At 44.4% G+C, this 16,576-nt stretch overlaps 3 protein-coding genes across 3 annotated transcripts in view; 2 read left to right on the top strand and 1 right to left on the bottom strand.

Moving 5' to 3' along the window:
* pld1b (phospholipase D1b) overlaps positions 1 to 16,576 on the bottom strand; it is a 109,720-nt gene that overhangs the window by 77,899 nt on the left and 15,245 nt on the right. The window contains exon 2 of the mRNA XM_083778475.1: positions 12,575 to 12,685. The gene's annotated coding sequence lies outside the window, so the exon portion shown is untranslated. The remainder of the gene's footprint in view (positions 1 to 12,574; positions 12,686 to 16,576) is intronic.
* On the top strand, positions 277 to 1,611 carry LOC310867535 (tubulin beta-2 chain-like; the record flags this gene model as incomplete). Its single annotated transcript, XM_083777650.1, has 1 exon — positions 277 to 1,611. The coding sequence occupies one exon, from the start codon at positions 277 to 279 to the stop codon at positions 1,609 to 1,611; it is 1,335 nt and encodes a 444-aa protein (XP_083633776.1).
* LOC310868187 (neutral cholesterol ester hydrolase 1-like) lies at positions 9,188 to 16,364 on the top strand. The gene is made up of 5 exons (XM_083778477.1): positions 9,188 to 9,458; positions 11,538 to 11,760; positions 12,623 to 12,692; positions 14,325 to 14,496; positions 15,197 to 16,364. Exons 1-5 carry the CDS (start codon positions 9,321 to 9,323, stop codon positions 15,812 to 15,814), a joined length of 1,221 nt encoding a protein of 406 aa, XP_083634603.1. The 5' UTR covers positions 9,188 to 9,320; the 3' UTR covers positions 15,815 to 16,364.

Raw genomic sequence — 16,576 nt, 5'->3', positions numbered from 1 at the left:
GTGAAGGCTTCGCAAATGAATGAAGCCCTGGCCGGCTACAACCCTGTTTGAACTGTGGGTGTTGTTGCATCCCTAGCCTGTGTAACTCATAGTAAAGTAGTTTGAATTGTGTGACGTCAGACCAGAGGTCAGGCAGCATATATAAGGTGAGAAGGTGACAGACACCTTTGAAGGAGTTGAAGAGTTTGAAGAAGGAAGAATTTGAGGAAGAAGCAGTGGCAGAAGAAAAGGAAAAGACCAGATCGGTGGATCTTGGACTTACTGAAGAATACAAGAATGAGGGAAATTGTACATCTACAGGTTGGTCAGTGTGGCAATCAGATTGGATCTAAGTTTTGGGAGGTCATCAGTGACGAACATGGCATCGACCCCACCGGGGCATATCGTGGGGAATCCAAACTTCAACTAGAAAGAATCAACGTCTATTACAACGAATCAACATCTCACAAGTATGTCCCTCGCGCCGTGCTGGTGGACCTGGAACCAGGCACCATGGACTCTGTGAGATCTGGCCCTTTTGGGCAGCTTTTCAGACCAGATAACTTTGTCTTTGGTCAGAGCGGTTCTGGTAACAACTGGGCCAAGGGGCACTACACCGAGGGAGCAGAGCTGTCAGAAAGTGTCCTGGATGTGGTGAGGAAGGAGGCAGAGACCTCGGACTGTCTCCAGGGATTCCAGCTCACCCATTCCCTGGGAGGAGGAACAGGGTCAGGCTTGGGCACTTTGCTAATCAGCAAGATCCGAGAGGAGTACCCCGACAGGATCATGTGCTCATTCAGTGTGGTGCCTTCCCCTAAGGTGTCGGATACAGTGGTCGAGCCATACAACTCCACCCTATCCGTCCACCAGCTGGTAGAGAACACGGACGATACATTTTGCATTGACAACGAGGCCCTATATCAAATCTGCTTCCGCACCCTTAAACTCTCCACGCCAACCTACGGCGACCTCAACCACCTCGTCTCTGCCACCATGAGCGGGGTCACCACCTGCCTCAGGTTCCCTGGGCAGCTCAACGCCGACCTGCGTAAGCTGGCCACCAACATGGTGCCCTTCCCACGTCTGCATTTCTTCATGCCCGGGTTTGCTCCACTCACCAGCCGAGGCAGCCAGCAGTATGCGTCCCTCACTGTGCAAAAGCTCACGCAGCAGATATTTGATGGCAAGAACATGATGGCCGCCTGCGACCCACGCCACGGCCGATATCTGACCGCAGCTGCCATCTTCCGTGGCCGTGTGTCCATGAAGACGGTGGAGGAGGAGATGCTCAAAGTGCAGAACAAGAACTACAGCTACTTTGTGGAGTGGATCCCCAACAACGTCAAGACGGCTGTCTGCGACATCCCGCCACGTGGCCTCAAAATGTCCGCCACCTTCATTGGCAACAACACATGCATCCAGGAACTTTTCAAACGCATCTCGGATCAGTTCTCTTCCATGTTCCGCCGCAAGGCCTATCTACACTGGTACACCGGCGAGGGCATGGATGAGATGGAGTTCACGGAGGCGGACAGCAACCTGAACGACCTGGTGTCAGAGTACCAACAATACCAAGATGCCACTGTTGATGAAGACGGAGAGGGTGATGATGAAGATGACTATTTGAGCTGAAAACCCTACCCATAGAAAGTTGAGCTGCTAACCTTCTTCTGAACCTCTTTTTTTAATGACAAATAATGTTAATATCTACGAACCTATTTATTTTTCGAGAATATCCACAACAATAATGACAATGTTTTTGAGTCTCTTTTTTATAGAATATCGACAACACAAATTATGTAAATGTTTCTGAGCACTTTTTTTAAAATAGAATATCCACAGCCACGTCAAATGTTTCTGAAGAACTTTTTTTTAAACAGAATATCCACCATTAAGACGCCCCTTTGATGATCGGTCAGATCAACATATGGAATGTCCGAACAGGTCAGCTCCATATATGGAGATCTAAGTGTCTCAAGTGTCTTGAATGTACAGGGTTTGATGAGGTCAGATCAACATTATGGAATGAATTCAGTATTGGCCATATATGGAGCGTGTCACAAGGCGTGATGGACTTACTGAATGACTGATCATGATAGAGACCAGTGCAGAATGGGCAACTTACTCAAGAACGATGCAACAGGGACTGCCAGACACATTAGGATTTGGCAATGGCTAAATTGCGTTCTCACCTGTGGATGAGCTTGTGTTATACCAGTGACCCAGAGAGCTAAGCCAGGCTGGAGTCACAGCTCTTGGCAGGTCCAACCATGGCGGACAGGGGTGCAGTACTAAGTTCCGACACGTGTTTTGGTCCGACAGTCATTAGACCGACAAGTTGACAACCTACCTCTATTCCTAACCATAACCACAAGCACGGGAGCAGTACAGCATCTTGCAATGGGTCTGGTCCACAAGATTCGATACACCACCAAGATACCCATGTACCGGTCTAGATACTTCGTTAATGTTCGTTAACGAAGTTCTCACCCACAACACCAGAGGGAGTGCAACGAACCATGTACAACCCAGATTCGGCACAAACAAGGGACTAAATTATTTTTGCTCCTATGCCACCAAAATGTGGAAGGCCCTACCAACAGTCATTAAGACATGCAAATCCCTTGACTCCTTCAAAACCGCTCTCAAAGGGTCCCTACGGACGGCTGCAATTCAAAACTGGCCCCCGTAAAATCTGAATCCCCCCACCCCTTTTTTCCCTCACTGTATATGTTTCTTTCTCTTTTTACCTCCTTTATGATGAATTCCTGTTCTGTTCTTTGACTATTATAGAAGTGTCTATTTGTACGTCTCTAAATGTTTTGATGAATTGAACAAGGTGCACCCTCTTGTAAACAAGTGTAATGCTTAATTGGATCGTCCACTCACAGTTAACAGTCTTTGTATTGAGTTTGTGCTTGAAATGTACTGTAATTCTGCAAACTGTTAATAAATATTTCAATCAATCAATCAATCAAAAAGCAGCGCATGTCCAAGCTCATCCGTAGTCCTACAGATTGGAGGTTGTTAGGGCATGAGGTTAATTACTACAGTACATTATCCCTGAAAACAGAAACCATCAAAATAAACAAAAGAACAACACACCTGTACAGAAGTAGCCTGGCTAATAAGCCAGACCGAATCAGCCGTTGGCGAAAAATAATTGTCCACACGTGATTTGAGTCTTGCTTATTAGCCAGGCTAGTACAGAAGCCCCTCTGGGGTAGCCTTGAGCATGAAATTGGATGTCCTGGACCCAAAAGAAAGCATCAAAGATTGAGTATGTAATGTAATTAAACTGTTAGCACTAGGCCCTAGTCGGAGACTGGGATCCTAATATACACACCTGAATTGAACTGTAGTAGAGTTGAGCGTCACCTGTATTGATTGCAGAAGGCCTTCAAAAGGCACTCACTTGATTTATTTGTATGAGAGCCTGAGGCATATGCATGCTGCCTGGACGTCAGTAGTTTAGTTTACTTGTGTAAAGAGTTGTTTCTTTGTGTTCCTGTTTTGATGCATTATTTGGCTTGAAAACATAATTCCATCTTTACCATCATTAGTTTCATCATCTCAGCCATATCAGCCATCATTGTGCATTATTGCTCTGTGCTGTGAAGTGCATGAATAAAGACTTCACCAGTATGCCAATGTCTGAGTTCTTCCTTAGTATTTTGATTATGGATTCAGAATAGAGGTCTTCTGTGAAGGAAACAGGTTTGTGCGCTATGAGCCACTGGCATCTCTGCAATAGCTTGCAGAGGTGCTTGCATTGAAGTATCCGCTTTAGGTGTGGCTTATTTCTATATCTGACTGCATATCTGCTTTCTTTCTATCTTTTCTCTGTATAATATTAAACATGTCATACGGTGTCGTCCAGGAAGACAGAATGATGGCCAAGTGTGCAGTGTTCTCTGCCTGGGTGGCTGGGCACCCCAATCGGATGCTGTCAATGCACTGAATGGGACATTACCACACTTAATCAGTCTATTGATTGGTCTGGACGAGCTCAATAGGGCCTCCTACACACGTATCAAATGAATGTTCTGTGCTCTCTCTGTAATTAATGGCTGCCACAATGCAATTCCAATGGGAGTCATGGTTTGACCAAAGATTTGTGTTTGACTGCTGATTGCTGCCTCATCAAACACATGTGACTCCCATTGGAATTGCATTGTGGCAGCCATTAATCACAGATGAAGCACAGGACATTCGTTTGATATCTATGTGTTTCGTCATTAAGCCACTGCAGTGTGCACCTACAGTACATCACTACATCAACCTTGAAGGCAGGGGTGGGAAGCGGAACAAAGTTTATTAATCAGGACTATATATATGTGTCTGTATATGTGTGCGTGTTGTGCGTGTGTGTGTGTGTGTGTGTGTGTGTGTGTGTGTGTGTGTGTGTGTGTGTGCCCCTTGACTGCCCTAGTGTGGGTTTCTCCTCTAGTCATACAAATACTTCAACAGAGACAAACACTATATGCACTTATATCAAAAGATGAGTTTTCACAAAATGTGCCGACAAGTAAATAAGCAAAGACTCTTGGACCAAGCAGTTGTGAGTCATACAATAGAGATCACTTCCAATATGATGAATGGATATGTGTAAATTGTTTCAGGAACATGTGGCACTACATTTGGAGCTTTTGACCCTAGAATTTCTCCAAGAAACCTCACTCTAGGCTAGCTGCCACAAGAGGGCAGTCATAGATTGATAGTTATTTACACAAATAAGCTTCAAACTCAATCCTGTAAACAGTTGACTCAGTGAGGTTTAATTTTTTTTTATCAATGGATGTGTGAGCTGCCAAACTGGCTAATAACTCTTTACTAACTCTTTACAAAACGGGTAACTGTTGCAAGTCTGTGTCATGATACTTACGCAAGCAGAGCGAGCAAGTATTGTGGTCGGCTGGACCAAAATTGGCATGTATGTATGGTATGCATGTCTCTAATTGGCTATTGATGGTGACATAATTAAGATATGTTTCAATGGGTGCATGGGTAAAAGGTAACATGAAGGTTACTTTAGTAACCATGGTTCTTTAAGTAAGTGAGCGAAATATTTCGCTCTATGGGAGGTTTTCCGTTCCAAAACCGAGGTGCAGAACTTCATTTATGAACTCATCACAGGACATGAGAATAATTTACTGTGGGTTTAAGAGTGGTGACGTCAGACGCCCAAAGCCTCAGGGTTCAAAAGGCTGCGTCTGCGTCACCGCCTCATTCGAACACCTTTCCTTCTGCCAAGAGCAAGACAAAAGGGTGTTCAGCGAAATATTTCGCTCACTTACCATGGTTACTAAAGTAACCTTCATGTTCTTTTAAGTTGTGTTCGCGAAATATTTCGCTCTATGGTAAATGGTGCATTTATATAGCGCCTTTATCCAAGGCGCTTTACAGAGATTGTGCATTACATTCACCCATTCACACACACATTCATACACCGATGGCAGCGGAAACCATGCAAGGCACCATCTAGCACATCGGGAGCAATTAGGGGTTCAGTGTCTTGCTCAAGGACACTTCGACAGTAACTCTGGGGGAGCCCGGGTTCGAACTGGCAACCTTACGGTTACCATCCAGGCACTCTACCCCTGAGCCACCGCCGCCCCGGAGCGGCTAACTGGGGTAGGGTGGAGTCTGCCCCAGGCAGCCTGGGTTTTATAGAGGGAGGAGGGGCGTTGCCTCATTTCCTCTAGAGCTCTTGTGGGATGGACTTGATCGGAGTCCATTTATGGTGCGGCAGCTCCCAAGACAGCGTGCGCTAGAGAGGGCACTGCCACATCTAGGTTATAGTATGTGGCGAAGGTCGAGGAGGAGGACCAGCTTGCCGCCGTGCAGACATCCTGGATTGAGACACCCTTGTGGAGTGCCCAGGATGCTGCCATGCCTCTTGTGGAATGAGCCTTTAGCGTTAGCGGGGGCTCCACTCCCTGAGTGGTGTAGGCCAGGCGAATGGCCTGCACTATCCAGTTTGAGATGGTAACCTTTGTGACAGGTTTTCCCATGGTTCTGTCACCCCAGGATATGAACAGTTGATGACCTATCCTTGAGGGGCCTGTTCTGTCCATGTAAGTGCGGAGAGCTCTTACTGGACAAAGGCAGTTCAGCCTCCTGTCCTCTTCAGTAGCGAAGGGAGGGGGGTGGAAAGCCTGTAGATCCACCGGTACGCAAACTGAGAAAGCGTTCTTTGGTAAGAAGGCTGGGTTTGCTTTAATGGTGACCTTGGTTGACCTTTCGTCGAATCTCATGCACTCTGGGGTGGTCGAGAGTGCGTGTAGATCGCTGACCCTTTTAGCGGTTGTCAGGGCGACTAGGAGGGCTGTCTTTAGAGTAAGACATTTTAGGTCAGCCGTCTGCAGTGGCTCGAAGGGCTCATTGGTTAGGGCCCTGAGGACTAGAGACAGATCCCAAGAGGGGACCAGGGGCCTGTTGACCTTGTGTACCCGGCGTACGCCCTTCACAAACTGTTTTACCAGAGGATGTTTCCATACGGTCTGGTCGTTAATGCCCACATGGCAGGCTGAGATGGCTGCTAAGTGGCTGCTAAGTGGCTGCAAGATGGCTGCAAGCTCCTACGGCACACTTCTTCTGAGGTAACCCCATGTGTCCCCGGCGGAGACGGCATTCCTCAGAGGTGTTGGGTGGACCCTCGGGTACATTCTTGGTCTTCGACGAACATTTGGACATCTTGTCGTCGAATGAGGCTAGCGTTTAGGTGCTCGGCGTTGGCTGCCCGGCGAAACAACTAGCCTGAAAGAGCGGGTGTTGGGTTAGCTGGAAGCTAAAAGTGAAGCCTCGGTGCGTTGGCGGCCCGTCGACTAAACAAAAAGCTAAAAGCTTTGAAGCTGTGAAGCAAACTAGTTTCCAGAACGTAAAATAATTTTAGCGTAAAGGAAAAAAGCTTGAGGCCTTCTCTTGCCCGATTTATGAGACGTAAATCACTCCAAACAAAACTGGCTAGTAAAGCTCTTGCAGTACCTCGAATGAGTAAACGAATGAGGCGGTGACCCAGACGCAGCCTTTTGAACCCTGAGGCTTTGGGCGTCTGACGTCACCACTCTTAAACCCACAGTACATTATTCTCATGTCCTGTGATGAGTTCATAAATGAAGTTCTGCACCTCGGTTTCGGAAACGGAAAACCTCCCATAGAGCGAAATATTTCGCGAACACAACTTAAAAGAATATATGTATACACGTTACGTGTATGTATGTATCTATGTCGGTAAGAATGGTGGTCCCTTATTGGCTGTTGATGGTGACGTAACTAAGGTACGCTTCAAGGTTGGTATAAGGTCAATAAGGGCGGGGTCTAAAGGATTTAGAACAGCAGTTGTAATAGACATTAGTTAGTAGCACCTCAACAGAGTGCATTTCTAGTTTGTATTTATATTGATGGAATTTTTGTATAGGTGTTAGAGGTCTAAGAACGTGTATTTATGAGGGGCACTATATATATATATATATATATCCTATATTCAGCTATAGTGTAGATGTTTCTATTTCTTATTCATATAATAGTATTATATTGTGTCACTATAGCACCGCATGTACATATTGAGTAGGCCTCCCTCCATTACATTTCTGAATATTGATCTTTTCAGTATATAGCCTAATCAGTAAATTAATAAAATATAATAAATAAGTCAGAGATGTAAGCACCCAAACCTCATTTTCCTCCTTCTGCTTTGTGAGTGCAAACTTTACTTGTTTACTTATGCCTATCGCCTATTTGCATGTGAGTGCAAAGCTAGTTCAATATTCAATTATGCCCTTATTAATTAGGCTGTAAAGTTTCTCGTAGCAATTTATTGTATTAGTTAAACTTAAAATTCCATAAACTGCCCTGGGCCTGGCAGAGACATGAGTGCTGTTAGTTGAATTGACCAGCTGAAGCAGCCGATTTTGTTTATCTTCTGTAGCTTTTATAGTGTTAGTGCTATAGTGTTATAGCTATTAGTAGTAATAGTGTTAAATTATAGTTGATACTATAGGCTTACTTGATAGTATTGACAAAGCCCTTCTTAATTTGAATTTGGAGAGAGAGAGAGAGGGGGGAGAAAGAAAGAAAGAAAGAAAGAAAGAAATAGAAACTATTAATGTGTAATAGCATCTGAATACACACAGTAGGGTGCAGCTGTTGACTCGCCCTCTCACTTCCTCTGGTCAACAATCAAAGGAGGCGGAGAGCAAGAACGCACACTTCAAACGTTCAAAGTCAATTACAGACAATGACATCAGACATTAGGGTGGTGGGTGGGTCGGGTTGGAGGCATTGACGGCATCAGCAGGCAGTCCTTCTGCCCCCCGGTGGTAGCGCGCGCACACACACGGCACGCACACACGCTGTTGAACCGACATTAATCTACAGTCGCGACGCTAGCGATATATAGGCCAATATATTTATTATAGGCTACCATTACCTTTTCTGTCTTCCATTATGCCGTTGTAGCCTATAATGGAATGGATAATGGATCCATTCCAATGTAGGCCTATAGGCTATTATTATTTAGTAATTAGGCGAGTCACTCACAACTTCACAAGCTCTTGTTAAAACCAACAAACACTTAACCACTTTCACTTGTTTATTTTATTACCTAACAAATAGGATATCGCACATTATTTTAATAACGAACCGTTGTAGATTAGTAATTTATATTCTTTTCTGCTACTTTGTGTGACACTGGTATGAACGAAGCATGGCATTAATTCAAGAATAAAACAACAAAAGAACGAGTCGAAATATATAATAATAATAATAGCTCGGCACATGAGCTGCACAGAGATTGGCTGCAACTCGCCACTCATCTCCCATGGTAGGTTATAGTTCGGCTGGCTATTATTTGTGAATTGTCATTCCTGTCCCTTGTGTTGATATAACGGTTGCTGTAGTGTATGATTTCCTTACATGAACCTCAAAATTGACAATAGAAGCCAAGGCCACTGTGGAAAGGTATAGGCTACCTACGCGGAACTACACTTCCCATGAGAACGCGCGGCTTTACGCAACACCGGTCATACCTCACTTCCGAAAGTTGAACTACGGGTTTCTAATGGCAAAATAAGAGTTCGTCCTCGCTCCTCGTCGTTTTCCGATGGGACTTTTATCGACAACACTTTTATTCTGAATTTTGTGTGTCACTTTCTCCGAGGTTTCTGGGTGGGTCGTCCTCGTCCCACCACCAGATGATCCATCTGATCAGACAGGGAGGGTGGATCTTCTGGCAAAGCTACTACTGATCGCCACCGGCCGACCGGGGCATCCCTCCCCTCCCATCCGTCCCATCCACATGCACGGTGCTATAGTTCTTCCCACCCTGCAGTGTCGGGACGATGAGGCTCCGTTGGGTGAGCACCGTGCTGCTGTCCGCGGCCGCTGCTTACTACATCTACCTGCCGCTACCCAGCGCCGTGAGCGAGCCCTGGAAACTCATGCTGCTGGATGCGTTGTTCCGGGGCTTTATGCATGCGGTAAGGATAATTGGCTTTATTATTTATAAATAAACTGGACTTTTAATGTAAAGGTTCATTGTGACAGCGTCACACAGATCACACGCAGGGCCGATTGGTGTTAAATTAGAATTGTATGCTATATGTTGAGTGGAGGAGACTGTTATTACCGCATATAGGCTACATCGACTGAAGTAAACTGAAGTGTCCCATGGGTTCAATGCCCGGCTATATATGTCCGCATCCCAGGCTAACACACACAAACAAAACAATAAAGAACATTCAATTCAATTCGAAGGAGCTTTATTGGCATGGGAAAACATACGTCTACATTGCCAAAGCAAGTGTCAAAATATAATAAAATAAAAGTTGAACATGGTGAAAGTATATAGTTGGAGGGAGTACAGCATTGAGTAAACAGAGCTGTCACATTTCATCGTTAATATACATGTTAGGCCTATGGTGTATAAAGCTTTTTGAACCGAATAGCACCAATCTTTTGCAGTCATTTTGGGACACAAATGGCAGCATTTTTCCTCAAAACGATTTAAATATATGCAAAAAGCCTCAAATGTGTGTAAAATAGCAGCTCAATTTACATGTAGATTACAGTAGCAGGTCTACTCGACGTATATACAAGTGAAGCCAGGCCATTACTGGCTTATTACTGTAAGCTAGCCTATTTGTCCAGACAAAATTGTTATTGATTAAAGAAAACAACAATGACCTTCTACCTAACTAGATTGTGCCTACTAATCAATCACATAGTCTAGTTAATTGTTGCAACACTGAACTATAACGCTATGTTGTTTTCAGGCTATTGCATAATATTATATCTCTTTTCTTTAACCTATACATCCTTGGCTGTGCCTTTGGCCTTGTTGGCAGATATAGACCTAGATAGTAGATAAGCTAATGTCCATCCAGTATCAGTGCCCTAAACTTCCCTATTCTCTAGACCCTATAGGGTCAGGGAAATTACATGTTACATGTTACTACCTCAAATTGATCAAATATAGAAAGGGTGGCTGAATAGAAGTACCTTGATCCTTGGAAGATAGCTTGATGACAAATTTATATTAAAATACTGCATAGACAATCATTCTGAGGCAAAAGATTGGCTTTTTATGGTCAGGTTTATCTAGACCTTTTACCTAGATAAACCTGACCAACCGGACTTTCATTATAGTTTTTATCTCTCTCTCCAATTCAAAAGGACTTCATATTATTGGTCTCAGTCAGTACTAGTTCTTAAACAATAGTGGAAATAGCAGACCTACAAGCTCATGTGTTACAATAGCGACAATTTTATTACAATAAAAGACTAAAACCGAACCTAAAACCCGCTTTAAAAACAAACTGACATTGAAAACTTGAAGTCAAAACGAAATAAAAACTAAATCAAACTAGAAAGATGCAATCCTGATGAGAGGAAAGCGCACAAATGCCTTGTTGGCAAGAGTTCTGAATCGCTGGCCAATCAGAGGGGAGAATAAAGAGTTATTGCATGATTTAAACATTATTTTAACTATTTAAATGTTTTCAAAGATTTAAGTGATGGCAATAACAATAGTCTGCTTGCAACCACACTAATTAAAAACCTTGCCAGACACCCCCACACTGTTCTCTTCATGCTTCTGTGTTTGCATTTGATTCTAGCGATTGACCAAGCTAATAACTATATACTGTAAGTGTATATGGCTGCCTGAAGTGGTTTATGTATGTTCTGTAATAATAATCAAACTCTACAAAGTAACAAGTTCTTGAGCTTAGTCCAATTACCCTGGGTAAACATAGTACCTTTCCTTTCCTTTACTAGTAACTATAATGTCGTCAAACAACTGTAGTGGAGTAAAAAGTACAATATTTAAATCGGAAATAACACTCCAGTAAAATAAAATAAATCCTTGAAGGTGTACTTAAGCACAGTACTTGAGTAAATCTACTTAGTTATACTTTACACCACTGCAATTACCAAGCAAGGCTAGCTCATTGTTAAGTTGTAAGTTTAGTGTTTCTGCTAAATGTCTACATTGTAATTTCCATTCACACATTTACATTGACACGTTGACATTGATTGTGTGTGTGTGTGTATTCCAGGGCGAGCTGGCTCACACGTTGGGAGTGTGCCATCGGGTCCAGGTGTTCAACATGATGGTGTCCTGGGTGGAGGTGATTGAAGCTCGCTCCTGTGCCTCCGTGCACGTGACCGACACCACCCTGGGGGGCGTGCCCACCCGAGTATTCCAGCCAGTCGGAGGGAAGAAACTGAAACGGGGTGTGGTTTATTTCCACGGTGGGGGATGGGCGCTCCTCAGTGGACGTGAGTATTGTTGCTAGTATTGTTGTTAGTATTGTTGGGGTTTTCTATTATGTCAAAAGCTGTCTATGGTTTAGTCATGTGTGTTAGTACAGTGTTTCTCAACCTTTTCTGTATCAGGGCCTGCTTGAAAATCTCGAAAGCGTTTGCAGCCCACCCATCTGACCACCTAACACAGCAGCTAAATGACTGTCGTGTGGTCAGATGGGTGGGGCTCGTGCATTTTCAAGGCATGTTTATTTCAATCGATCAATCAATTGATTGTGTTCCGGCTTCGATCAATGGGACCAACTGAGTATACTTTCTTTAGTTCTTGTTTAGTGTTATCAGTGTCACAATGTTTTTGAGTGGTGCAACCACTCCAAGGAACAGCAATGTCCGTCCTAACCTATGTGACTATGTTTAGAGTACCAATAGGGGCAAAAGTGGTGCTGTTGTGCCAGAAACACAGAGAGAGAGATAGTGCTGCACTGTTGCCTGCTAATGAGAGAGAGAGAGGCAGGGGGAGAGGGGAGTTGCACCACTCAGTTCACAGTACACGGGTGTGATTTTAAATAAATATTACCATGACATTTTTCTAATATTTTTATATGAATGTTAGATTATCAGTGAAGTCTTCACCAAAAAACACTGGTTGCTAAGCGGTGAAATGCGATGCTTGGCACAGTGGCACTGGGAAGAGGAGCGTGTCCTTATCATAGAACTGCATGGCAGAAAAGCTCTAGCAACTAAAAAAATGCTTCCTGCGGACATGGCCCCTTGAAGTAACAAGTGGTTAATCAAACACATGTAACACATGAGTTCAATAGGGGCTTACCAAAACATCTTGTCTTGATGTTGTCTTAACACTTGTCTCTCTTCACAGGCATGCGATCCTATGACACACTGTGCAGGAAGATGGCAGAGGAGCTGGATGCAGTCATCATGTCTGTGGAGTGAGTTTGGAGCACACAACCAGATCAGAACATAAATACTTTCACAACACTTGCCTCATATACATATTACAAGCGGTTCTCAAACCCTTTTGGATCAGTGGTATGTGTGCATTTTGAGAGCATGATCAATCGATTGTGTTCTTCCTTTGATCATTGAAATTAAGGTAGTATACGTTTAAGTTGTTATTAATCAGTATCACAATGATAACTTAAGCTTTTAAATTGTAACTGAAGTTGCCCGAACGGCCAAGGCCCAAACTCCTCCACCAAAAGTCCAGACAATTGTTCAGTGCAAATATTCTCATTAGCACACTATATTACAGGAAACAAAATAAAGAAAGGACAAAAAGATAAATAAATACTTGGGCAACACTCCTTAACAAAACCCAAACAGGATGAGAACTCTCTTCAGGCTGTACCTTGATCACACATGGCCCTGTAGGCTGTAGCTCTCCCTCAGGGATGTTATCCGTGTCAAAGCCCACATCCAACTAACTGCAGCCTCCCTTAAATAGGAGTGGATCCTACCACAGGACACAGAATCAATTAGCAGCATTTCTTCTCAATAAATACTTTCAATATAAATAATTCCATAAATAACACCTTGAATAAAAGTAACCTATCTAATCAAGTATAAATCAGCATGTAAACTCAATGACAATAATAAGACAGCATAAGAAACACCCCTCTCCTGCATAGCACTTGGCCCCTTCCTCATCAAGGGAAATGCCACCAGCGGTGCAGGAGAGACAATTGGTAATCAGTGATCATTTAAATTCACCCAATTTTAAAATAGTCCTTGCATGTTATAGAAAACGGTTTAATGTGTCTTAGTTTGTATATAGGGCACGGGTTGCCCCATGACAGTAACATAAATTGTATTATGTTAATGTTATTATCAATAAAATCGGCCAATTATTTCTTGCAATATCCTCACAGCCCAAACTAGCCTCGCATAGCGACACTAATATCACTGCGTGGATATTAGTTTCATCCCTCTCAGGCTTCGTACACACCTACACAACAAATGTTTGGTCTGTGTGTGATGTCTGATTGCTGTTTGATTGCTGCTCAAATTCATTTTCAATGGGAGTCACATGGTTTGACCAAACATCTTTGTTTGATGAGGGGGGAGCAATCAGCAATCAAACACAAATGTTTGATCAAACCATGTGACTCCCATTGGGAAAGCATTGTGGTGGCCCAAAAAAAACGACCAAATATTGCTTGATTGGTGTTGGGTACGTGTGAATGAGGCCTCAGTGTTTGATTTATTTCTGCAATGTCCGCCCCATATTTGCATACTGGGCCCTGTTGTGTTATAGCCTGGTTCCAGACGAATCTGGTTGGCTCGAGTCGTCACCACTTCGGGCGTGAAGAGGGGCCAGACTTAATCTGGCAGATGAAGGCTGGTTACGCAAGGCTAGGCCCAAACCATGGTGCCATATCCTATAAGCAAGAGATAATTCACGGCGCGCTGGTCGTGATTGAGAAATAACCCCCAACAGGATGATTATGATCCTGAGGGGGCACTGTGAGCTCGTAGATCTTCTATTTAAAATGACCTCATTTAAATTAACCTGATTCTGATGTGTGCCGTTAACCGTGTTTTCTGTGTCTACATGACCACAGTTATCGTCTGGCTCCAGACGCCGTGTTCCCAGAACAGTACTATGACGCCATGGCAGCTTCGCGGGCCTTCCTCTCTGAGCCGGTTCGGCAGCGCTACGGCATGGACCCGGAGCGCATGTGTGTGTCCGGGGACAGCGCCGGGGGAAACCTGGCGGCCGCTGTAGCCCAAGAGGTATGCCTTGAACTCATTTACACTCATTCACCACAGATGAACCACAAGAGAGGCTGGGTTCAATCAGTAATTTGTAACTAATTGGCAATTAGTGCACCAGTCCACAGGGTAGAGAGCTAATTCGTTAAATCAGCAAGTGTAGCGTTTTGTTGTTGGAAACTTTTCTGGGATGAAAACCGGTGTACATCTGGCATGTAATTGAAGATCTGACTAGTAAGCCTTAATCTGCCGTACATTATAATTGCCCTCTACAACTAAAATTAAACATTAAAAACACCTTAAATATATATATATGTATTTTAGAAATAGTAATTTTTTTACTCAAAGGGGGTGGAGGGTGGGGGGCAAGATAATAGTTTGATTGATGTTTATGGTTATTAAAGGATCCCCATTAGAGACACATGAAAGAGCCTATAGAGCGTCGCAGTCCCGCCCCCTTTCATGACGATACCAGGCCCAGGAAATTAATCTCAATCAATGCATTTTTCCCATAGACATTTCAAAACTTATTTATTTAAAGACCTTTTAAGCGTTGTACGAAGCCAACTCTTGTCATATCCCATTTTACGACTTAACACAGACGATGGTCGTGCTGTGAACGCTTTCATGACTTTCAAGTGGGCCCTGATCCAGAAAAGGTTGGGAACCACTGCAAGTTGAGTAGAGTTGATTTGATCATTTCTGTGCTGTGTCTCCTCAGCTGGGTTCTGATGACAGTATGACAGTGAAGTTCAAGGCCCAGGCGCTGATCTATCCTGTCCTCCAGGCTTTGGACTTCCACACTCCATCCTACCAGCAGAACCAGGACGTACCCATCCTCTACAGGCTTCAAATGGCCCGCTTTTGGCTCCAGTACTTGGGCGCCGACCCATCGTTGGAGCCCGTCTTCCTAGCCAACAACCACAGCTCTCTGGACCAGCCGGCCGTCACCGCCGAAATGCGCTCTAAACTGGACTGGACCGCCTTGCTCCCGGCCGAGCGCAAAAAACATTTCCAACCGGTGGTCAAGGCCACGGGGTCGCCGGTTGCGGCGATGATGCCCGCACTGACGGACGTGCGGGCCGCGCCGCTCTTAGCGGAGCACGGCGTTCTGGGTAGGACGCCGCGGGCGTACGTCATGACGTGCGAGTTCGACGTGCTGAGAGACGACGGGCTGATGTACGCCGGGCGCCTGCGGGAGGCCGGTGTGGCGGTGACCTCCGACCACTATGAGGACGGCTTCCACGGCTGCATGGTGTTCTCGTCACTGCCCATGTGGTCGCACGTCGGACAGAGGAGCATGGAGAACTACATCCGCTGGCTGGATCAGAACCTTTAGATTCAGTGGGCAAATGTTTTAATTATACAACTCCCATTTGTACTCTCTCAGAGTAACGGACCTGTTGATGGATCTCTTTGGAACGCCCCCTCAGCAAACCCTGAGCTTCCCTGGATCCCCACTTTGAGAAGCACTGCTTTAGATGAGCCTGAAAGCAGGATGAAGAGAATACATTCTTAACCACTGGGGTCTGGGTAGGTGCTCTGAACTGAAGCACCTACAACAGATGTTCTTCAACTTATCTGACATGGACAGAAACACACCTGAACAGAGGAATAGTGATTATTTTTAATATATTTAATTGTATATTGGTGACTTTGTGTTAAATGTTGCATTTTGCATCCTACTGCGAAAAACATTTAAGAACATTTGAGCTGCTGAGTGCCAGTTAAATGGCTAAATCTAAATACAAATGTAAATCTATGCAGTTGTAGCTAAAAATTTCCAAAAATCTATTCAGTCATTCTACCATGTAGTAGAATATTTAGAAAATATCTATGTATATAAAAAAAATCCAGTCAATGGATTAGGGGGAAACATAAAGATAACATATTTTTCTAAAACTACCTCCCCCTGGCCAGCCGGGGCGCCTGATGGAGGGGAAAGGAACTGGTCGGAATAACGTGTCCCTTCCACGCGCCACGTCCGGCCGGGGAAATTCCCCTCTGTCAGGTGAAAAGAAGCAGCTTGGACTCCTCATGCATAGAAGGAGGCATGAGGTCAGTCCGCTGCCCCCCCAGGTTGGCAGAGGAAGTGTAGCGC

This window comes from Protomyctophum parallelum, assembly GCF_964188405.1.
Source record: "Protomyctophum parallelum genome assembly, chromosome: 12".
In the NCBI taxonomy this organism is placed as follows: domain Eukaryota; kingdom Metazoa; phylum Chordata; class Actinopteri; order Myctophiformes; family Myctophidae; genus Protomyctophum; species Protomyctophum parallelum.
This window is presented reverse-complemented; position numbering and strand designations above follow the sequence as displayed.